At 35.6% G+C, this 22,836-nt stretch overlaps 4 protein-coding genes across 6 annotated transcripts; 1 reads left to right on the top strand and 3 right to left on the bottom strand.

Annotated features, from left to right (window-relative positions):
* Positions 1-61: 61 nt before the first annotated feature.
* Positions 62-3,200, bottom strand: LOC121747222 (nicotinamide adenine dinucleotide transporter 2, mitochondrial-like). 2 transcript variants are annotated; one of them, XM_042141226.1, is made up of 10 exons: positions 2,933-3,200; positions 2,673-2,773; positions 2,468-2,563; positions 2,247-2,353; positions 1,670-1,718; positions 1,416-1,534; positions 1,108-1,202; positions 886-974; positions 647-741; positions 62-473 (listed from the first exon to the last, which is right to left on the bottom strand). In XM_042141226.1, exons 2-10 carry the CDS (start codon positions 2,746-2,748, stop codon positions 108-110), a joined length of 1,092 nt encoding a protein of 363 aa, XP_041997160.1. In that variant the 5' UTR covers positions 2,749-2,773; positions 2,933-3,200; the 3' UTR covers positions 62-107. The 2 variants fall into 2 exon arrangements, with proteins under 2 accessions (XP_041997160.1, XP_041997158.1); XM_042141224.1 differs by having other exon boundaries at positions 2,673-3,200.
* A 2,940-nt stretch (positions 3,201-6,140) lies between these two features.
* LOC121746980 (probable protein phosphatase 2C 15) lies at positions 6,141-9,475 on the top strand. The gene is made up of 9 exons (XM_042140952.1): positions 6,141-6,354; positions 6,510-7,029; positions 7,327-7,498; positions 7,586-7,739; positions 7,823-7,886; positions 7,996-8,103; positions 8,196-8,321; positions 8,493-8,722; positions 9,043-9,475. Exons 2-9 carry the CDS (start codon positions 6,820-6,822, stop codon positions 9,257-9,259), a joined length of 1,281 nt encoding a protein of 426 aa, XP_041996886.1. The 5' UTR covers positions 6,141-6,354; positions 6,510-6,819; the 3' UTR covers positions 9,260-9,475.
* Positions 9,476-10,272: 797 nt separating this feature from the next.
* Positions 10,273-15,448, bottom strand: LOC121747136 (rust resistance kinase Lr10-like). Of its 2 annotated transcripts, XM_042141128.1 has the most exons (3): positions 14,695-15,448; positions 14,348-14,380; positions 10,273-11,396 (listed from the first exon to the last, which is right to left on the bottom strand). In XM_042141128.1, exons 1-3 carry the CDS (start codon positions 15,386-15,388, stop codon positions 10,288-10,290), a joined length of 1,836 nt encoding a protein of 611 aa, XP_041997062.1. In that variant the 5' UTR covers positions 15,389-15,448; the 3' UTR covers positions 10,273-10,287. The 2 variants fall into 2 exon arrangements, with proteins under 2 accessions (XP_041997062.1, XP_041997063.1); XM_042141129.1 differs by lacking the exon at positions 14,348-14,380.
* Positions 15,449-17,400: 1,952 nt separating this feature from the next.
* Positions 17,401-22,620, bottom strand: LOC121747100 (poly(rC)-binding protein 4-like). Its single transcript, XM_042141082.1, has 11 exons — positions 22,320-22,620; positions 21,545-21,989; positions 20,418-20,519; positions 19,509-19,730; positions 19,008-19,066; positions 18,831-18,922; positions 18,624-18,736; positions 18,429-18,491; positions 18,212-18,333; positions 18,066-18,128; positions 17,401-17,802 (listed from the first exon to the last, which is right to left on the bottom strand). The coding sequence occupies exons 2-11, from the start codon at positions 21,953-21,955 to the stop codon at positions 17,691-17,693; spliced, it is 1,359 nt and encodes a 452-aa protein (XP_041997016.1). The 5' UTR covers positions 21,956-21,989; positions 22,320-22,620; the 3' UTR covers positions 17,401-17,690.
* Between the last annotated feature and the right edge of the window lie 216 nt (positions 22,621-22,836).

Genomic DNA, 22,836 nt, shown 5'->3' with positions numbered 1-22,836 from the left:
TTTGATACTTGGGATTTCTGAAACATTACAAACAAAACCGACTTGTTAAATACATACAACAAGAGAAACTTGCAGTGGCTTTTTATTGACAGCAAAATGGGTGTGAGCTAATGCTTAGCAGTGAGCTCATGATCTGTATTATCCAAATGAATGAGATGAGTTCTATCATTAGATACAGATTGGTCTAAAGCCATTTTTTCTCCTGGGCTTGTCGATCCCTTCTGAGACTTGGTGCCAGAATCAGGTTTCGGGTTTGGAGGAGATAGTTGCAGCAAAAATCTATGTATCATTTCGTAACTGGTAAATGTAATCACAGCAGATGGAATTGTTCGTAGGAGATTTGTACCACAGCCACGATAGAACCCTGGTAGACCTTCTTGTCTGAAGACTTTCTTGATGCAATCAACGACGCCAGAATACTTTGGCTGAGAGTCCCGTACTTGACCTTGCTCTTGCATCCTTGAGCGGATAACCTAAAGCGTGTTCGAGGATTCATTAAATGAATCAGCAAAAGCCCTGATCTAGTGGTCAATTTAATGGCCATGGCTAAATCAAAGTTTCCAAAAAATGTACTCCTTTTGTTACCCTTTTTGACAAATATAAATGTGTAATATTGAGGTAAAGCCGTAAAGGAAGGAATCCATACCTCATGAGGATAAGTTGATAAAGAGGCAACAACCTTTGAAGATGATGATGCAATTGCAAGTTCCCCGGGGTTGAGCTCGTTAACTCTTTTGTTACCTTCCAAATAAAGAAACAATCAGATAATGAATATTATTTCAGCTACATTATTCCCCACATCTAACAAGAAACATCTGCCCTAATGATGTATATTAACACAGACAGCAAAAAACCAGAAACAAAGTTGGAAGTGTGCCATTCTACCTCGTTTGGCCAAGTAGAATTTTGTTCTTTCATATGCAGGGAACTGGATAGCTACGTGACTCACTCCAGCCAACGAAGGCAGAAGACCGCTGTCCAACAAAAGGAGAATTAAATGCCAAGTTATGATAAAGCAACACAATGTGAACCCAGAAAATATGGCTCGACCCTTCTCAGTGGTTGATGAAATAGTTTGGATTTTTGTGCGATTGACCAGGAACTGACCTGTACCATCCCCGGATTCCTTCTTCATGGGCAATTCGACTCAAAGACGAAAATATATTCTTGTAAGGAACTACACCTGGCCTAAGTCCTTGCGTCTAAGAACAAAACATAATCCAAATTAGTTTCAAGAGAACCTAGACTAGATGAATAGACAAGTCCATAAGCCAATATACAAGACTTTCTATATAGAAATTACACGCCATTAGAAATACCGAATAAAAACTATTAATTCTCAGATATATGTGCCAATATTGTCTCCCCCCCCCAACTATAAAGCATTATATTTACAAAAAAACATCCCAACCTACTTGAAGTCGTGTCTTAACAACCCATATAGGATTTGTTGCAACAGATGTTGCACCACCTGCTCCCACAGCAGCTACCATGTTTGAACCAATTGAAAGCGGATCACACTTGTTGCTTCCCTCTGTATTATTGCAAAATATAAGTAAGATTTTTCTAATATAGAACTGTTTCCATTCCACTTCTAGTGGACCTGAACCAGAGACAAATGAACATCATCAATAACATCCAGCAATTTCTGATGTTATATGAGACCTACCGTATGTGTGTAGTAGTTCTTTAAGATGCTCATAAACCGTGAAGTATACCTGCAATGGTCAAAGATAGGTTGTCAGTAGAAACATCTGGAAGCTAAGAACTTTGCCTTGATGATTACAGTTAGTAAAAGTAGCTCCAACAAGGAATAACACTTCTGTCACTCAGCTGCTGAGAAAAATAAACAGCCATGTAATCTGATCCCATCATGATCATGTAAATTGTGCCTTCTGAAGAGACAAAATGAGACGGGGAAAGTGACTAGAAGACAAAATCTCCAGTATTCAGATAAAGCGAGAAATGTGATTCTAAATCACTAGTATTGCTCTCATGTAGAATTTCGCAAACATATAGCGAAATAGATTCATATATAAAGGGGAAAAGTGCTTCGGCCATGCCTTTAAACTAAGTCACTCCGTGCTTTATTCTAGTCATCAGAGCAAATACAAATCTATAAAATCAGTATCGCTAATATAGAGAAAAGTAATAGCAAATCATTGTTAAACAGATGCAATAAAGACTACTCAGGCACACAGCATACAACAGAGGCGAAATTCAAATGATCGAAAGACAACACTCACAGCCCAATTTGGAAGCAATGCTGTCAAAGTTGGCGTTAGGCCGCGGTAAAGTCCTCTCAAACCTTCCTTTCTAACAATATCTTGCAGGCTCACAATAATCACACTACCTAATTTCACCACAAAAAACACATAACATAAGCTGATTAAGCAGAGTGGATAAAGACATAGCTAACCTTTTAAAACCAAATCTAAAATTGACAAAACTTGGAAGAAACTAATACCATTACGACCAGAAGGCTGCATTTCAGGGAGGCCAAATATAGCTAACCTAGTCTTTATCACGTCCAAGGGGCACACGAATGTAGCTGCAATTGCGCCTAAAATTCAACCAAGCAAAACAATTGACACCAAATCCGACAATCATCACCAGACTACAAGTGAACATAGAGGCGAATAGCAGCTACTGTGAGCTGCTGAAACAATTACCTGCAGAGGCACCGGCGCCGGCGTCAAAGATGAGCTCTTTCGCGCTCCGGTGGTCGCACGGCGCGGCGGCGACCATTTTCTAAGGTTTGCTCAGACGATCCCTCAAAAAAATTGAGACAAGGAGTAGTATTCAATAAATATTCACGAAATTCCACCTTTAGCTACAAATATGCATACATGTCGATGTGTGTGTGTGTGTGTGTGTGTGAGTGGTTGACAGTGACAGTCCAGTTGAATGGAATTGGTCTGTGTGTTCTGACCAAAATAGAGCCGGTTTTGAGTGAAAGCAATCTGTGTGTTTCTTCTTTGGGAATTTCTTTCTTCTGCAGTTGATTTAACGCGAATCGGGAATGGGATCCGTAGATACTTGATTAATCACCACAGAGTTGCAAAAATTTTAGGGAAACAAATCAAGTTTGCGTCTACATTTTCGAATTTCGATGGATGGCATCATTATTTCTTTCTTCTTTTTTTCCTAGTGCAGAATATAGAATCTCGTAAAAATGATAGCAAAGTTTACTGAAAAAATGCTAGATTTGGTATAAAAAATTTTGTAAGTAATGAAGAATTTTTTGTACTAATATAGAACTATCTTGCTATATAGTGCGGAACTGCGGAATATAAAATCTCGTATAAATCATATCGAAATTTACTAAAAAATGCTAGAAATTTGTGGTTTTTTTAGGTAATAGCTATCGATTTTTTTTAGGTAATGTAGAAACTATATTGCTACATAGTGCAAAATATAGAATCTCGTAGTATATATATATATATATATATATAGGGGAGCGTTATTCTCCTTTTCACATCTTAGATCCTTTTTCCTTCTTAATATTACGCGTTAGATCTAAGGCATCAACGGATCAGATTGATTCTAGAAAATTGGTTCCGTGTTGCATTATACAAGGTGGTTGTATGCATTACAGGGTTATTATTGACATTTGACGGAAAAGTAACTGCCACATTTTGGTATCTGCGAATAATGCACCACATGGTCACGAGTAATGCATATAATTGACTATATAATGCACAATATGTGAACTGCAATGCATACGAATAAGATGTACCATGTTATGATGTTTGGACACACGTTTCTTGTTTCCCCTAAGGGTTTAATAAGCTTAGGGGCTAGGGTATAGTACGTAGACACGTATGTAATCTTCACATGGTAACGAGTAATGGATATAATTGACTATATAATGCACAATTTGTGAACTGCAATGCATACGAACAAGATGTGCTGTGTTATGATGTTTGACACACGTTTCTTGTTTCCCCTAAGGGTTTAATAAGCTTAGGGGCTAGGGTATAGTACGTCCGCATTAATAACAAATTATAAAACGATACGAATAATTCACCAAATTGTCACGAGTAATGCATGTTATTAACTATATAATGCACAATATGTAAACTGCAATGCATACGAATAAGATGTACCATGTTATGATGTTTGACACACGTTTCTTGTTTCCCCTAAGGGTTTAATAAGCTTAGGGGCTAGGGTATAGTACGTAGACATTACTAACAAATTGTTGTTATTGGAATATACGTATGTGCATTATTTGGTTTAGGTAGTGCATTATGTAGCTGCTAATTGTCATTATCTCAGTATATTATGCATTATTAGAGGTATTGTGTATATGAGTTAATCAACGGATTGAAGATTACATACGTGCATTTAGTAATGTCTACGTACTATACCCTAGCCCCTAAGCTTATTAAACCCTTAGGGTAAACAAGAAACGTGTGTCAAACATCATAACATGGTACATCTTATTCGCATGCTTTGCAGTTCACATATTGTGCATTATATAGTTAATAACATCCATTACTCGTGACAATTTGGTGAATTATTCGTATCGTTTTATAATTTGTTATTAATGCGTACGTACTATACCCTAGCCCCTAAGCTTATTAAACCCTTAGGGGAAACAAGAAACGTGTGTCAAACATCATAACACAGCACATCTTGTTCGTATGCATTGCAGTTCACAAATTGTGCATTATATAGTCAATTATATCCATTACTCGATACCATGTGAAGATTACATACGTGTCTACGTACTATACCCTAGCCCCTAAGCTTATTAAACCCTTAGGGGAAACAAGAAACGTGTGTCCAAACATCATAACATGGTACATCTTATTCGTATGCATTACAGTTCACATATTGTGCATTATATAGTCAATTATATGCATTACTCGTGACCATGTGGTGCATTATTCGTAGCGGTTTCCAGCCATTATTAGATTACTATTGTACCCTCATAATGCACAAAATAGGACAAATAATGCAACACGGGATTAATTACCCAATGTTGATCTTGACCGTCCATTTCTCTAATCTAATGGCTGATATTAAGAAGGAAAAAGGAGGAAATATAGGAAAAGGAAATGAATACATCCCTATATATATATATATATATAGTATATATATATATATATATATATATATATATCAAAATTTACCAAAAAAAAGTGCTAGATTCGTGATTTTATTTGTAGTTAATGTAGAACAATCTTGCTACATAGTGCGCGGTAAATAGAATCTCGTATAAATCATCTCAAAATTTACTGAAAAACTAGATTTGTGATTTTTTTAGGTTATGTAGAACTAATAAAATTGATAAAGATTAGATTTTCATATTTGATGGAATACATTTTGTTGCTGCCAGTTTCTGATGGAGTTGTAGTGCAAATTGTAGATGAAAAGAATCCTTTGAAGTTTAAACATTAAAAGGGAGCAGTACATGTCCAGAAACTTTAATGTACATTTTGGCATTTTAACTAATTTATTAAGTTTAAGTACATCTTACACACATATGTTTTAGATTCAGGCTTGGATTAGTTGCTTTATGAGAAGTAAAATTTTAGTGGAGTACTATATTAAAAAATATGTTTTATATGCGTGAATAACGATTTGTGCAGATGAGTAAATTAGAAGTAATGATTTTCCAATTTCACTGTCCGCGGATAAATTATTAGGGACTAATTTAATTAGTAGAAACCCAAATATTTGAATTATTTCAACAAAAACCATGATGCATAATTACATATCAGATTTTTTTTTAAGAATCCATTAAATATTACTCGATATATTATTAAATAAATATTTATACCTATAAAATATAGTTTTATTTCAGCTTATTTTTTAAAACGGAGTCACTAATTAATAATCATCACATCAACGACTAAATTTAACAACGAGTAGGGACTCCGAATAAAATGTAAATTCCGAGACTTCAAAACATGAAAACAATGATTCATTAACTGAAGAAATATATTTTCCCTAAATTTAAGTTTATTTGCGTCACCTCCGGTTGTCGGATATATACCGTGATATGTTTCTGCCAATAAAATCTTTGTTAATCCAGTGGAATGTTTTTCTAACTTTTTTTTTTTAATTTTTTTATTTTATATTTCTGTTTTATTAAGTAATTAAAAAGTTGAAATATGATTTGAGTGGCCTTACTGATACAGTTCATTCGTTGTCATCAATCCGCGTTTGGCCCATTTCCGTGTGAATTTTGCTTCCATCTTTCTTTATTCCTTCAATTCTCTAGTGGATTTGTTTAGTTTTCCAGTCACAATCAGATCTGTGCATAGTGCCATACTCAATTTGCTAAATTAAAGGAAAAAACATAGTACACACACTAAAAGTCTCTCAGTCTTCTTTTTTGAGGTAAATCCCATGTTTCCTTTCTGTTGGAATCTTTTTATTTTTTCTTGCCAATTCACTGCTGTATTTTCTTGTCCTCTTTTGATTCAATAAGCTAGTTGGGGCTTGGGATCTTATTTTGATAGTGCTGTTTCTGTGTTCACGATTTATGATTGCAGGAAAAGTTTTGAACTTTGGGGGTTTTGTTTTCTACTGAAAAGATTGAATTTTGTTGAAGTGGGGTTGGAGATTCGTCTTCATCTCTTCGGTGGCGTTTTGTGAGTCATCTTTTGGTGGGGTGTGTGTGAATTTCACCTTTCTTTGATAAAAAAGGTGAATTGGGATTGGGGGATGTTGAAGGGTTTTTAGAAAGTGAAGTTGGGTATGATGGTAGGAATTGGTGAGAGTCAAATATATCTTTGATTTGGAGAAGGTTTGAAGGTCTGCAGCTTAGTCTAGCTCGAAGAGGAAGAGCTGTGTGATTTAGTAATGGGGTCGAGTGGACATACATATGAGCATCATGATCTTGTGCCATTAGCTGCACTGATCAATAGGGAGCTGAGGAATGGGAAAACGGAGAAGCCCGCTGTGAGATATGGCTATGCAGCTCAATCGAGGAAAGGGGAGGATTATTTCTTGATGAAGACTGATTGCCAGCGAGTTGCAGGAAATCCATCAACATCATTCTCTGTTTTCGGAGTATGTAATCATTTACAGTCTCATTTTCACATAGTGATGATTGTTTTCTGTCATTTACTTTTCTTTTAATTAGGGAAATCTGTTTAAGATTTTGTAGATCTTCTATGTTAGAGATTCGACCATCTTTAATTTGTCGTGACTCGTGTCCTAATAAAGAACTTGTCGTGTCCTAATAAAGGACTTGTCGTTGAAAGAACTTGCCCTAATAAAGAACTTAGTTTGGCTGATGATTCTTGAAAGAGGTCTTTTAATATATTATTGGCTTTGTATAATTGGATTTATTCAATCAATTTCTAGATCTTTGATGGCCATAATGGGAGTGGAGCTGCAATATTCTCGAGAGATAATTTGTTAAACTATGTGTTAAATGCCATGCCTCGTGGACTTGAACGCGATGAATGGTTACATGCTTTACCTAGGGCTTTGGTTGCTGGCTTTGTGAAAGCGGACAAGGAATTCCAAGCCAAAGGCACAAATTCTAAACCTTTTAAACTGATTTTTTGTTGTCGAACACTTATTTGCGTAAATAATAAGCTGAAGCTCGTATCCTCTGCAGGAAAGACTTCAGGAACTACAGCAACATTTGTGATTATTGATGGGTGGACAGTTACTGTTGCATCTGTTGGAGATTCACGCTGCATTTTAGATGCTCAGGGTGGCGGTGTCTCCATCTTGACCGTTGATCATAGACTTGAAGAAAATGCAGAGGAGTTAGTTCTTTTTCTAGAGTGTAAACTTCGTCGTTTTATTTTTCCTCTCTTTCTTAAGATCAATTCTCTTTCTAAACTTGCAGGAGAGAGCGTGTCACAGCCAGTGGAGGTGAAGTCGGGCGGCTTAGCATTTTTGGTGGAACTGAGGTATTATTTTTGTCTGAACTGCGTGTATTCTAGAAAGACTTGTTTTTGGTTTGACTTTTGAGGAAAGTTAGTTATTGTTTTGAGAATCCTCGCCTTAATTTTTCTTCAGGTCGGCCCTCTTCGCTGTTGGCCAGGGGGTTTGTGTCTTTCTCGATCAATTGGTGACATGGATGTGGGCGAATTTATTGTTCCAATACCGTATGTCAAGCAAGTAAAGGTAGCTTTAATATCTCTTTTAGTACTTTCTTGTTTTAACACGACACGTTTCATTTCACTTTGAAATGACCAACTTTGCTTGTTTCCATGTAGTTATCAAGTACAGGTGGAAGGCTAATAATTGCCTCTGATGGTGTCTGGGATGCAGTGTCATCAGAAATGGCTGCACAATCGTGCCGTGGATTGCCTGCTGAGCTTGCTGCTCGTCTAGTGGTGAAGGTATCGAACTCATAAGTCATAACCACCTCGCCTTTAGTTTACACGAATATGCTCTTTAGGCTATATGATGAAAAATAGAAAACGGTTGTTGAAATCTTGATTTGCACCGATGGGAAACCAGCCTTTATGGGATTATACAATATCTCATTCCATCAAACTGGTATTGTATAGGAATCGTTGAGGACACGTGGGCTCAAGGATGACACGAGTTGCATAGTCGTTGATATAATTCCTCCAGACAACAAGATCCCGCCTTCTCCTCCTCCCAAGAAATACAACAAGCTCAAGGCCTTGTTTTTCACGAAAAATTATTGGAAATCCACCAACAAAACAAAGAAGCTGTCTGCTGTGGGCACTGTGGAGGAGCTATTCGAAGAAGGATCTGCAATGCTCGCTGAAAGGTCAATATACAGCCTAAAAACTTGTTTTCTCGGTGTTCATTTTTTATAATATGAGTATTTGAAGGATTAGAAAATCAAATGAGCTCAAAATTGTTCGAATGTGTGAATATCAACCCCCATTACTAAGTCAATTAGTAAGAAAAATGTCTTTTCAAAATCTCAACCTCAAAATTTAGAAATTTTAGCCTCCACCCCGGGGGGTTTTTCTTCTGCGTTCGCTCCCGTTTTGGAAATGTGAAGACCTCATAAAAATACTGGGAATAATATGTGAAACTGTACAAAATCTTGAGCATTTGATCTTATTTCTTGAACAATGGCAGACTTGGAAATGACAAGCCGACTGCAGAGACTGGCGGTATTTTTGTGTGTGCTGTTTGCCAAGCTGACCTGGCATCGAATGAGGGAATCTCGGTTCATGCTGGTTGGATATTCTCAGTGAGCTCGAAGCCATGGCAAGGCCCATTCCTGTGCACTGACTGCCGGAATAAGAAGGATGCCATGGAAGGGAAGAGACCAAGTGGAGTTAGAGTTGTATAGGTTAGCTTACCTTGTTCAATTGCTGCCATTCTTTGATGATCCTTCTTGTTCTTGCTTAGCTGATTATTTTGGATGTTAAAATCGATATATCTTGGCTAGCAATTAATTGTTTAAAGTAGAGGAAAAACGAGTGCATTCTTTTGCTAACATATTGCTCTGTCACATATAAATGTGGTGGTTAGTATTTATGATAAATAAATTAAAGATTTCATTCCACTTCCCGTATGGTTTAGAATTTTAGTGCATTTATCACAACAAATGAAATTTAATAGCGCAAACAAGTTGTCAAGATGGAAAATAAATGCAAATTTGGATGAATGCCACTGAAATTAGGCGAGGAAATGGAAGTTGGAACAGCCCTGCAAATTAAATATAATTTTTTTGTATTTTCATGTTTAATTTGAATCGCATGAGTAATACTTAATATTTGCAACATTTTTTGGGTTTATTTAATCTTAAATCCCAAGTATGTCATTGTCTTTGTCCCACTCCCACACCACACGGCATTAACTAGTTGGCTGACTTGTATTTCCGGTTCGGTTCTCGGTTAATCGAGTAACTAGAACCGTTTACCCACCCCTAGTATCCTTTTTTGGTTGACTCGTGTAACCCACTAGTTGACTTTGTAAATTTGAAATGACATTATTAAGGAGTATTTCTTCCCTCCCCGCTCATTTTAAATGCATCTTGGCATCAGAGTACATTCCACGTACTTGTGGATAGCCTGTGTACACACAGGCACAAAGCTTTCCAAAATATTATTTGCTTGGATAGTTCGCAATCAGCTCAGCTTATTTCTATAAAATGCAATATATTCTTGAGCAATAGACTCACCTTTGCCTTTTATTTTGATTGAAAAAAGCTCATGCTATGCCTCTATGTGCAGTTAACGACTTTGTGCAAGTGATTTATTCCCGCGTTATATTGAATCAAATTGAGAGTTTGATATAAAAAATTGTGGGAGGACAAGGTTCCAATATTGTTACACTAAAATTTTACACAACTTCCATACAAATTTAAGCAGAATATTATAAAGATTCAAAGGTTGTAAAGCTTTGTGGTGATCTTGGTGGTGAGTAAAGGTAAGGCTTAGGCGGAACTTCCAAAGTTCCAATTTTCCCTTCCAACATCTCTACGACCTTTGTCATCGATGGTCGGTCCTTAGGGTTTGTCTGAATGCACCACAACCCTACAATTGTCAAATTTCTCTTCACATGTTGGCTTTCATCTTCTTCATTCATTGTTCTACAAAGATTGCCATCTCTTTTTGCATTCATCTCAAGCTGCTTGTAGAGATAGTGTGGGAAGTATATCTCACTCGAACAATCGGCATCTCTCGGATCAATGGTTCTCCTTCCTCCAACCATTTCCAAAATCAACATTCCATAACTATACACATCAGACTTGTACGAGACTTCTCCAAAGTTTCTAGAAAACACTTCAGGGGCAATGTATCCTATAGTACCTCTTGCCATAATCATAGAGACTATGCTTGATCTGTTAGGACACAGTTTAGCAAGCCCAAAATCTGAAATCCTTGGATTCATGTCCTTATCCAGAAGAATGTTCTGAGGCTTGATATCCAAATGCAAAATCCTCGTATTACAACCTTGGTGCAAGTACTCTAGCCCTCGAGCTATCCCAAGAGCGATCTCAAACAATTTCTCCCATCCTAACCAAGATTCTTGAGACGAGGAAGCATTGTGGCCAATGAACTTTTCAAGAGATCCATTAGGCATGAAGTCATAAATGAGAGCTTTTTTAGAACCTTCGAAACAAAATCCTAAAAGCGCAACAATATTAACGTGAGAAGTTCTGCTAATACTGGCGACCTCGTTCATGAAATCTTCCCCATTTCCTTTTGATTCATTCAGGAGTTTAACTGCCATAAGATGGCCATCTGGAAACTGTCCTTTGTAGACACTACCAAATCCTCCTCTTCCTAGATTTTCGCTGAATGAACTTGTCATTTTCTTGATGCTGGAGTATTTGTATCTTAGTGGTGCAAGATTTCCGTTGTTCTTGAGAAAGAGTTCAATGTCTCTATCGTGCTCTTGTTTTTCCTTTGCACGTTTCATCCGAATGAAAATGAATATAAACATTAAAGAGGATGTAAGAGCGACTATAGCCATACCACCTGCCGAGACAAAAAAACTTCTTATTTTGATGAATGTGAGAAGAATGTAATAAATGGATGAATGTGAGAAGAATGTAATAAATGGAAACAATATGCTTATCGGTGATCACATTGAAGTTCAACTTGAGGTGAGCTTTCGGGTTTCGGTTCGATTTTTGTCCAAACTAAACCGAAATCGAAAAACCAAATCTATATAAAATCCAAACCGAACGAAACCAAAAAACTAAAAAATCAAAACCAAAAAACCGAAAACGGAACTACTCCACAAAAACCGAACTAAACCGAAAATACCGAAATTATATGGGATTTCAAAAAACTGAAAAACCTAAAACCGAAAAACCAAAAAAAAACATACAAAACCGTAACATGAATACATGATTAAATTAATAAATACTTATATATATGAGAGAGTTGTGATCAATGTCGAACCCTTCTTAAAGACTGAACTAGAGACCAAATTAAGGCCCTCTATTTTCTTAATCTTGTGGTTAGGATTAATTTATAATTAATTTAATATTTTATTCAATAAATATTTTTTTTAATTTTAGTTTTTTTTAAAAAAATTAATTTTTTTATTTAATAAAAACTTGCTGGATTAAATAATGAACTATATTCACTAAATAATGAACTAAATGAACGTAAGTTATGAAGTAATTTTTCGCATTCATTACATACCGAATTTACTTCAACTGAAAGATAATTATGTCATAACACATTATGAAGTAATAAATTATGGAATGAAGTAATAGCATGACTAAATGAAGTAATAAGTTCATTACTACTGCTTAACGTTTAACACAGTTAACATTGTATTTCAATAAAATGTCATATTTATTTCATTACTAACGTTCATTTGGTTCATTATTAATTGAATATACTTCATCCGTCCGCGAATAGGAGTCCCGTTTTTCCATTTTAGTTCGTCCACGAATAGGAGTCTCAATTCACTTTTACTATAAATGGTAATAGGGCCCCACATTCCACTAACTCATTTCACTCACATTTAATTTAAAACTAATATATATAAGAGGGACTCATATTCCACTAACTCTTTTCCACCCACTTTTCTTATCATTTCTTAAAACCTGTGCTGCCAAGGAATGAGACTCCTAATGGCGGACGGAGGGAGTAGTTCATTACTACCGCTTAACGTTAAACACTAAAATTTGTTGTATCATTAATGTATTTCAATAACATGTCAAAATTACCTCATAACATACTTCATTTAGTTCATTATTTAGTGAATATAGTTCATTATTTACTCCGGCAATTTTTTTTATTTAAAAAAATGTAATTATTTTTTTATTTTTTTTAAAATAAAATAAAAAGGTTTTATTGAATAAAATATTAAATTAATTGTAAATTAATCCTAACCACAAGATTAAGAAAATGGAGTGCCCTAATTTGGTCTCTAGTTCGGTCTTTAAGACTGGATTTGTGAATAATGAGACTCTACATCTGTGTGTATATATAGGGTTGTGATCAATTGAGATTTTTTAGCCTAATTAAGAATTGAGATGCATTATCAGCCACTCATTTTTATTAAATGAGTGGTCTAGAATTTGCCACAAGGAAAATATTTTTAGATTAATTAATTATGAAAGGGCAGAATGGTAATTTCATGGTACATTTTATTCAATAAATACTTTTAAATTTTAAAATTTTTTAATTTTTTTTTCAACTACATATACAATTCATGTCAACTACACACATAATATCAACTACATTTACAATTCATGTCAACTACACATATATAATGTCAACTATGTGTACAATCCATGTCAACTACACACATATAATATGTGTTAACTACATATACAATTCATGTCAACTATACACATATAATGTCAACTATAAGTTGTTGACATTTAATGTGCATGCTATTGACATTTGATGTGCAGGCTATTGACGATAATACCTCCGAGTTGACATAATCTACTTGTAGTTGATATTTCAAAAATGTTATGGATGAGTGGCTGAAAATGCATCTCAATTCTCAATTAAGCTAAAAAAATCTCAACCTAACAGGACCATATATATGGATGTATGCATTTCCTTTTTGTATCTTTTGTTCTATTGTTCTTTTTAATCTCAGTCCACGTTTTTGTCATCCGACGGTTAGATTGATGTCACGTGTCATTTAATAATGCAGATTTTCAGTTGAATAATGCACACCGACTAATAATGCACCATTATAGTGTAATAATGTAGATTTTCAGTTGAATAATGCACACCGACTAATATGTCAACATAATATGTATAAAATGTCAATTCGAAATTATGTTGACATACTCAAGGTATCGTATTGATATGTTTAATTTAATACACTATGGTGGTGTTCGGTTTCCTAAATAAAATAATACCAAGATATACTCTAGGATTGAGTCGTGAGATTATTTTAGTCATAGGGGCTTAGCTATGACTAATTATCTCATGATTATCCATCTAGGATTGAGTTGTAGAATTAAATCTCATGAACCAAACACACTACTAATTTAATCTCGGGATACAATCTTGCAAACCGAACACCCTCATATTGACAGTTTGATCCAAAACTTTAAATTTTATAGTTCTTCTTATCTTTTTAAATTTAAATAATATTAAAATGAAATTACACATGGCAAATTGTAACCACTAGATTCCCAAATATCCTATGGTCTCAAATTAGTTATAAATAACAATTTATGGAGAGTAGCAATTGATATTATATTAAAATATAATTTATTTTTTTTATTTTTTTCATTCGAACCGAGCAGAAAAAACTGAACCACATTTCAAATTTCAATTTGATTCAATTCGAATATTCGATTTTAGAATTTTTTTCTCACCCCTAAGTTCAAGTATGAATGAAAGAAAGATACTAGCTAGTACTAATGAAGTTGAGTACAGATTTGAAAATATTGTTTATGATCATCATAATTAGTACTTCCACATGGTTAAAGGGGACATACCTATGAACAGGATCCTTCGAATTCTCGTATCCTCTACAAACAAATTAAACATTAGCCTTGGAATTTTAGGTGGAATAACAGTATATAAACTCATCATTTCTTTAATCATCGTTATAAAATTTTAGTCTTGGTCTCATGGAACTTCGGTTTAACCACACCATGAAAAAGTGTCATCGGAGAAATTATTAGACAAGAGCAGAAGAAGGGAAGAGGGCGCCTAATTTTGAGGTTTATTTTTCATTTTTGTATTACTATAATTAAATACCATACTACTTGAACACGGATTGTAATCAATTAAATGATAACTCACATAATTACTAATAACTCAATCTGGAGACAGACGATACCTGATCCTTTGCAGGAGAAACTGTTATTGTTGACGGTAAGACACTGGCCTCCCCCATTAAAACAACTAAGGCATTCATCAGAAACAATCCATTCTAGAGTAAAAGTAGCAGCTATCATGCTGAACAAATCATCCGACTTTCCACTGGAATTCATAGGTAGCTGCACTAATGAACAATCTTTCGGAGCAACAGTTTTCTCTTTGGATTCTGGAATTTTATAGTACATGGAGTAGAGACAATCTATCTTGCTATAGTTTACGAAATCATCATCAAATTTAGATCTATCAGCAGGTTCAGTTAAGCAGGGGAAGAGGGTGAGATTAGGAGAGAATGAGAACGATATAGAAGGCGATCGAAGCATGGATTGGTTTACAAAGGCAAAGCAGCTGCGGTTATACAATTGAACTTCAAGCTGATTATCACTAATAACCATTTTGTTTGGCTCTGATGAACTATATTCTAAAATAGCAAAACCAGCAGGATTTCCACCACCTAATTTAGTCACCGGATTTGGAGGATCGGAATTACAGCCATCAACGGTGATCAATCCGCAGCCGGGATTTTCAGCTTCTGTAAATGGGAACGTGAGATTGTACTTTCCACAGTCGAAGGATTTTGGGCATGTGGAATCAGCAGCTTTGAAGAGATGAAGATGGAAAGGGAGCAAGAAAAGCAGCAACGTGAGGACAGCCATGTAAGAGAAATGAAGGTTAATTTTGTGGGAGAAATCGAAACAGGTTTTGTTCTGATCTACTTTGGCAGTTACGATTGTTGTGATAAAACAGTTTAATAGACTTTGGCTAAGAGAGACAGAGACTTGGCTAAGAGAGACAGTCTTTGTGAGAAGCTTACTGGTACAACATGTTGACTATACTTGCTATCACTCTAAATGGAACCTCGTTTTTACTCTTTCTAGATTAAAATTTGTTCTCAACCAATCAAAAAGCAAGCCCTAAATTTCTTATAGACTATTTGCATAGTCAATTTCTAGTAAACTTCCCTAAATTTATATACCAATATTATACAAGTAAACAAATTCTATCAAGGGAAGAAATAACAGTACTTTATATGGAGTACATATTAATTGTTTAATGTTTTTGGCTAATCCGTTGAATTGGTCGGCGAAAACTACCTGTTATACCCTCTATTGACTCGCACCTTATACTTTTCTTAAATTCAACTAATTAACACATAATCATAGTCTAATATAACTAAAGTCGTGCACAAACGTCTTACTAAATACCCATCGAATTTCTACGATTTTTTAATCACCTAAAACGAAATTTTAAAAGCCGAATTTATACAAATTTTTTTATTTTTTTGAACAAATCATGCATCGCAAATTGTGGAAAAAGAAAACTGCTTCATTTCCACATGTCACTGTCTTGAATCTAACCCCTATTTGATACTTAGTGTAAAATTGACTTGGAAATACAAAATACTTCATCCGTCCTCAAAGAATATGCACTTTGGGTTCGACACGAGTTTTAATGTAAAATTGGTAAAATATGAGAAAGGTAAAGACAAAAAGTAATAAAAGTATTGTTAGTGGAGAATGAGTCTCACCTTATTAGAGAGAAAATAGTTTCCAAATTTAGAAAGTGCATATTATCGTGGGACGGACTAAAAAGGAAAGAGTGTATATTCTTGTGAGACGGAGGGAGTAGCAACTATTTAACATACTACAATCAAACCTTAACAGTAAGAAGATAAATCCACATTCCATAAGAATTTTGCGTTCGATGAAAAGTGCCAATGGAGATTGTGATGACTGATAGGCACTCCAACCGTTGGACCAAAGTTCATAACTAGCGCAAGGATTATGTAGCTCATCAGTCATGGCTGAAAGAACCGTGTTTATTTTATAATTTTATTAAAGATAAAGAGTAAAATCATCTCTGATTTGGATAATTAAGGTGAGATAATAAAACTATGAATCATGGTTTACTTTAATCGCCTTGATGTCATACTTTTGAAAAGTGAAATACTTTTTAATATGAGTATTAATTTGGTAATAGTTAAAATATGGGATATTTCTATCTTAACTAGAAAAACTTCCCAAGCGTCAGTGGTTTGTTTGTGTGAGTAGTATCTAAAAAATTTATTAGTTCTTCGTCTCAAATATTCAGTTGCATACACTAAAAATTCTTCTCACTTATGTGCTTTGACACATTCATGTTTCACTCTACTTATTAGTGCTTTTAATTTGCACTAGCCATTCTAAGCACACTTAGTCACCCTAGTCAATCTGGAAGTCAGATTCTTACTACAAAAAACTAAACAAAGTTTTGAATTAAAAATAAATAACTCGCGGTTGCTCAATATAAAGGCTGCGGCAACCAATTCTACTACAGAACGAAACTTATTTACATCATCACATGGTTGTGATTTGTTGCAAACTTTTCTCAAATTGCTAACTCATCAACGTAGTGTATTAAAAATGTCAACACGATAATATTCAAATGTCAACATAAACTTACGTTGATATTTTAATACATTGTATTGACATTAATATTTAAATGTCAACACAGTTTATTAAAATGTCAACACAGATATGTGCTGACATTTTTAATACACTACTATGTTGATGAGCTGGCAAGTTACCAATTTAAGAAAAGTTAGCATTATAACGCACCCCTTTAATCACATATATGAATTTTTAATCTTCTTTTGCTTGAAAAGATAAACAAACAAACAAACAAAACAAGATAAAAACCCACATTTTAGATTATCTATGGTCATATAACTCTAGTCTATGATAGATGAGTTTATCTACCCTATAAAACTGTCGGTAAAATTTCCATAAATATTAGAGGATTAACTTTCTGGGGTTTGATCGAGTTGCATCATAAGGGAAAAGCAAGATTTACTAGCCAACAAGCATGCAGAGGGCAGTAACAGAAGTTCATGAGTATAGTAGTGAGGAGTTCCGAGTCATTGTGCTTGATGCCAACAGTGATGGTGGAGCAGGATAGAACCGTTGCTTCTATTCGCTCCTATAATGGTGGAGCAGGATAGGACTGATTAGCATAATACTGAGGAGCTTGAGTTGTTGCACTTGATGCATATATCGGTGGGAGCGCCGACATCATTCCAACCTCATGATTACTGCAAAAAGTTAGGAAATTCAACTTCATAAGCTGCATCTAAATAAAACCAGACGGCATTTTGTTGATGCAGGAAAGTAGACACATAATTTGCTTAATGATATCCTGTAATAATTGAGCTCAGAACTGATTCGCGTAGAGGACAACCAGCCTTTTGCACATGATATCATTGTAAGACTTGATCATGCAACCAAGGGTATTTTTATTGCCAAAAAAAAAAAAGAACCATTGGTGAAATTAGACTTCACAAATGCAAGGCAATACCTGGTCGTGTATAGGCCAGGGGCATGACCATAACCTTGGTAGAGAGAATTTGACATGTCAGGCCTGCACAAATAAGGAGCATTAGTGAACTACGACAACGCCATCACATTTAGGCTTTTGGCAGTTACCAAGTACAAATAGATTACATTGGCTGTTGAGTAGGATATTGTTGCAATTGACCAGCGGCAGTGAGCTGCATTTGACCCCCTGCTTGTCGCATCAACTCAGCATAGACATATTCATCAACCCGCTGCTTGGCAAGGGCAACCTAAATGATAGAACATTGGCATAAAAATGTGTAACAGGACAAGAAATCCAAGCTTCATGAAGAAAGCAAGACATTGTATATTATAAACTTCAGACCTGTTGAGCGCTACCACCTAGATGAATCTGTCTTTGTGTTTGTTCACCTCTCCCACCATAAACCTACAACCAGAATGTATAAGATACAATGAAGCATCAACTATGTTAATTGATAACGAGGCCAGAATTCGAAAAAAGGAACTGCAACCCAAATAGTATGTCACTGATAATATGAATTATTAAGGCATAAACTACCTTGATATTTGCTCCAGACTCGTTTCTAATCCTTGAAATATTGGCTCCGAACCTTCCGATCAACCCACCCACCAGATTTTCAGGAACCAAAAGCTCCAATGTAACATAATCACCTGCGAATTGTAATAAAAATGATGTCCTCCCGGTACTAAGATATGACAAAGTAATAGAATGAAATAAAACTAATTACTAAGTTTAAAAAATTACCTGATGTAGGATCCACATATTGTTGAGGTTGCCGATGAACACCAACATTATTTGTTGGGCTGATAGATATTACTTGTTTAGGTGGGTTATCCCTACAAATTGCAAAAGAGCGATATTAACACTAAAAAAGGAGAATCCAGCTTTTAGAAAAACATTGAAGTAAACACTGATACCCACCTGAGTTGGCAGCCAATTTCCACTACAGCTCTCAAAACAGCAGGAATATCTCCGGATACCTGCAAGAAAAATACCATCAACATCTCGAAAAGCCACAGAAACAGAAATGCAACCACCTTAATGTATCAGCAATGAACATATTAGCTCACAGTTGAGCATAAATATTTGGAGCATTGCCGCACACAGATAGATCCCAGCTTACATCAGCAGAAATTTCACATATTCACCACTACCCAGTGTATTTTGAAAGTAAAACTTTGGTGTACCTCTGATACATCTAAAGGCGAGAATAAAAAGCATTCAGGAGCACGAAAAAAATTACCTGGTTTCGTTATCACTGCGATTTAAATTACAAGCAATGTTCAACTTCAATGATGCTTTTGTTAATCTCTTTGCATTATAATAGAGTTGCTTGAAAAATATCAGCTAGACTCATAAATTGAATATAACTATAACATGGTGTCTGATGAAAGCAAAATATGAGATCGCTTTTAAATTAACCTGTACAACTCGGTCAGATTCATGAGCAGATGCGCATGGAGGCAACTGATTAGGAGAAAGAACAGTAATACTTGCTCCCGAGGCATTCCTCAAGTTCACAATATTTTGGCCCGAAACTCCAATCAAACCACCTGCTTGAGAACCAGCAATCAAAAGCCTTACTGCATTAGCTGGGACATGTCCTGGGCCAATTTTCGCTGCCTCCGCATTCCCATCATCGTCCTATGACAGATGGAATGTAATATAGATAATTAACAATACCGGATAATGCCATTCAACTGGCTTAGGCTAAGACTAAAACCATAGAGGAAATAAGTCATGAGCATAAAACACTTCTTTTGAATCTGAAATCAATATCAATACCAATATAAAAGTTTCCTTAACTTCATTCACAAACAAAAATCTCTCAACTCCTGATCTTCTCCGACGACATTCATAATTTCACTCATCTTAGATATTGAATCGATAGTATATCAAGGAAGAGTTTATGCATTTCAACAAATTCCTTCTTACCCTCAAAATACGAGTGAAGCAAAAAGTTACTTTTTTCATTCATAAGACCGCATATATCTTTTAATTATTGCAAAATCTCCATATTGATCACAACACCTTTGACAACGAAGTCAAAGCTAGGTGCTTAACTTATCTGCTTATCAATAGTGTTGCCATTAGTGTATTTTCCTCTATAGTCTATATAATAAAGAAAATGTCTATATTTTGATCCATGAAATCTAGAAATATTAGATTTTATCTCGGTGAAACTAATCAGGTGAATGTGCAAAACGATTAATAAAGATGACGAATAACCAGTCAACAGAAAAATATGAAGGAAATACAAGCAATTCACAGTCTTCAATTAAAAGAAAGCCATTCATTCTAATTTGATTTTAAATCAGTGTTTCGTCCTACCTTGAGGATCAGAGTAACAATCTGATGAAGAGCATTTTCTGCATCAGAAAAAACATTGTCGCTGTCCTTTGAACTGATAATGATCACCCTCTCTTCATGTTTCTGCAAAACACAAAATAAATCATAATTTCAGCAAAATAAATCAGGTAACCAGATGGATAGGCAATTCTATAACAGAATATGAAACAGAAAATGACAAAAATATTAGGTTAAGTAAACCAAAGCCAAGAACAACTTGGTCTTCATAATGCTTGTGATTTGGTTAAGTCTCATCCACATCAACAATAAGTTGTACTATATCCGAATTTTGTGCATATAATAAAATAAAGATTTCAAAATTAAGAATTCCCCACAGAACCATGGTCCAATAGACCAACTGACCAAGTAACAGCCCAAAGCCCACACCATCCTCCTCAGACACCAAACTACACACACCCATGCACATACACACCAATGGGAGGGGGATAAATAAGGACATGCAGGTAGGAAAATGGAGGGAAAACAGGGATTACGATATCATCGAAACAGGGAGTGGGGAGGGGTGAATTTGGGAGTAGGGGTGGGGAAGGGAAGAGGGGAGGGAGTGTGCTTTGTATTTCTGTAAATCCTGACCTATATAGATAGGCACTTGGTTACTGATTTGGACATAAGCACAAATCTGGTCCAGAAGCAATTCAAAAATTTCCAGCAGGAACAGATAGAATCTCAAACAGATTCCTAGACCCGGCTTACTGGTCTTAATTTTGATTACAGACTTAGTTCTTCTATCTGTCAAGGAAAAACTGCAGAGCAAGAAAACAGGTAAGTGAGTTGTTAGTTATATATGTATACATTGATTTATATACTAGTTTTAATATCTAAAGTAAGAATCATAATATCACCATGCAAAATAATCTCGAACAAGATGTTAATAAGAATCCAAAGACAGAAACTTTTTTTTGTAAAAGTTTACTAGACAGAAATTTACCCAATTTCGATAGAAGACTAAAATTCAATTCAATTTATACCTTCTCAATAACTTACTGAACATTCAATGACAAAATTCTTTATATATGTTATTGCTAAAAGTACCAATAAGGAAGAAACAAAACAAAGCCAAAAACAGAGACATGCATCAATCTTCTTACCGAAATAGCATCAGCAATCTTAATCGTAGCCTGAGTATCTTCTCTAATCTTCTGAATACGGTGCCCTGCTCTTCCAATGACTTTCCCAATCTGCCGAGAGGGTACAATAATTCGGTATATGACATCATGAGCGGCCTTTACACGCCGCTTTGCTTCTGGCAAATCAGCCAAGGCCCCATCCTCCACAGAGTCCTCCTCACGGGGCCTCTTGAGAGTTCCAGCCGTAGACTCTGTGATTGACACAACAGCAGTATTGGCAAGATCTGAGTTATCAGACACAACAGTAGGCTTGGCAAGCACTGAAGCCGTAACATGGTTAACATGAGCATCTGATTCCAACCGGGTATTGGTGGTTGGAGATGGATCCGGGTTTCTTCTAGGGTTCACAGGTGTTGGGGCTTGCGACATCATGGTTGGTGGAAGAGGTGACAAGGTAGCAATTGATCTATATGAGCCACAAATTCAAGCATATTACTAACTACTAATAAAGTAATAATCCCACTTAATTTTGCAATGAAACTGTTTTTATGTTATGTTAAATTGGTTTAATTTGTAATCAAAAGCTTTTCAAACTGTAATCTTCGAACTCCCTAAACTAATCGCTACAGCTCCAAATATAAGCTCTTAGATATTGATCAATTATACACCTCTTTCGTAATTGACATTCATGTTCCGAAAAAACGTAATAGTAACTTACTTATTTCATAAGACATAAAATGCCCAATCTATTAAACTGGCAATTACAGGAAGCAGCTAACTTGAAGTCAGGAATTACCGCAAGGTTTAGAATTTTAGAACCATTGCAGACGGCGAGTAGGAAGATGAATCAGCAATTGCGGCACGATCCCTCCCTTCCGTTAATTTAATTGAAATTCATCACACTTGTTCAAGATTTTGGAGCGGATGTGTCGCGAATCAAGGTTGTGGATGAGAAGAAGATGGAGGGAGACGACGGCGGACTACCGAGGCGCGTCGGTGGGAGCTGGCGGCGGAGCTGGGTGGCGGAGCTGAGAATAGAGACGGCGTCGGAGGAAATAGGCTGAATTATCGGGAATTCTCTTAGTCAGCTTATGGCATTTTTTTTTCATTTGCGGTTTATAAATCGAATTTTCATAGTCCATACACACGTGATAATCGTGTCGAATCGATAAGCGTTAATTTTGGATTAAATAAAAATATTTAATTTGGTTACTTACAATGATCCACCAGGCTTTACGGGTCTGGGTTGTGGTTCGTTTTGGGCCCAGATTCTTAATGGGCTATGATTATTTGGGTTGAGTTTTTTATTCGTA

Source organism: Salvia splendens, chromosome 9, assembly GCF_004379255.2.
Source record: "Salvia splendens isolate huo1 chromosome 9, SspV2, whole genome shotgun sequence".
NCBI lineage: Eukaryota > Viridiplantae > Streptophyta > Magnoliopsida > Lamiales > Lamiaceae > Salvia > Salvia splendens.
This window is presented reverse-complemented; position numbering and strand designations above follow the sequence as displayed.

Excerpts from the sequence above, each read along its gene's own strand:
- LOC121747100 (XM_042141082.1), bottom strand. The coding sequence starts at position 21,955 with ATGATGTCGCAAGCCCCAACACCTGTGAACCCTAGAAGAAACCCGGAT. Across the intron at positions 18,923-19,007 it reads GAAATTGGCTGCCAACTCAG|GGATAACCCACCTAAACAAG; the intron begins GTGGGTATCAGT and ends TGCAATTTGTAG. Across the intron at positions 18,129-18,211 it reads TATCCTACTCAACAGCCAAT|GCCTGACATGTCAAATTCTC; the intron begins GTAATCTATTTG and ends TTATTTGTGCAG.
- LOC121747136 (XM_042141128.1), bottom strand. The coding sequence starts at position 15,388 with ATGGCTGTCCTCACGTTGCTGCTTTTCTTGCTCCCTTTCCATCTTCAT. Across the intron at positions 14,381-14,694 it reads TTTCTCCTGCAAAGGATCAG|AGGATACGAGAATTCGAAGG; the intron begins GTATCGTCTGTC and ends ATTTGTTTGTAG. Across the intron at positions 11,397-14,347 it reads TCGAAGGATCCTGTTCATAG|GTGGTATGGCTATAGTCGCT; the intron begins GTATGTCCCCTT and ends TTGTCTCGGCAG.
- LOC121747222 (XM_042141224.1), bottom strand. The coding sequence starts at position 2,748 with ATGGTCGCCGCCGCGCCGTGCGACCACCGGAGCGCGAAAGAGCTCATC. Across the intron at positions 2,564-2,672 it reads CGGCGCCGGTGCCTCTGCAG|GCGCAATTGCAGCTACATTC; the intron begins GTAATTGTTTCA and ends GTTGAATTTTAG. Across the intron at positions 2,354-2,467 it reads GCAGCCTTCTGGTCGTAATG|GTAGTGTGATTATTGTGAGC; the intron begins GTATTAGTTTCT and ends TGGTGAAATTAG.
- LOC121746980 (XM_042140952.1), top strand. The coding sequence starts at position 6,820 with ATGGGGTCGAGTGGACATACATATGAGCATCATGATCTTGTGCCATTA. Across the intron at positions 7,887-7,995 it reads GCATTTTTGGTGGAACTGAG|GTCGGCCCTCTTCGCTGTTG; the intron begins GTATTATTTTTG and ends ATTTTTCTTCAG. Across the intron at positions 8,723-9,042 it reads TCTGCAATGCTCGCTGAAAG|ACTTGGAAATGACAAGCCGA; the intron begins GTCAATATACAG and ends GAACAATGGCAG.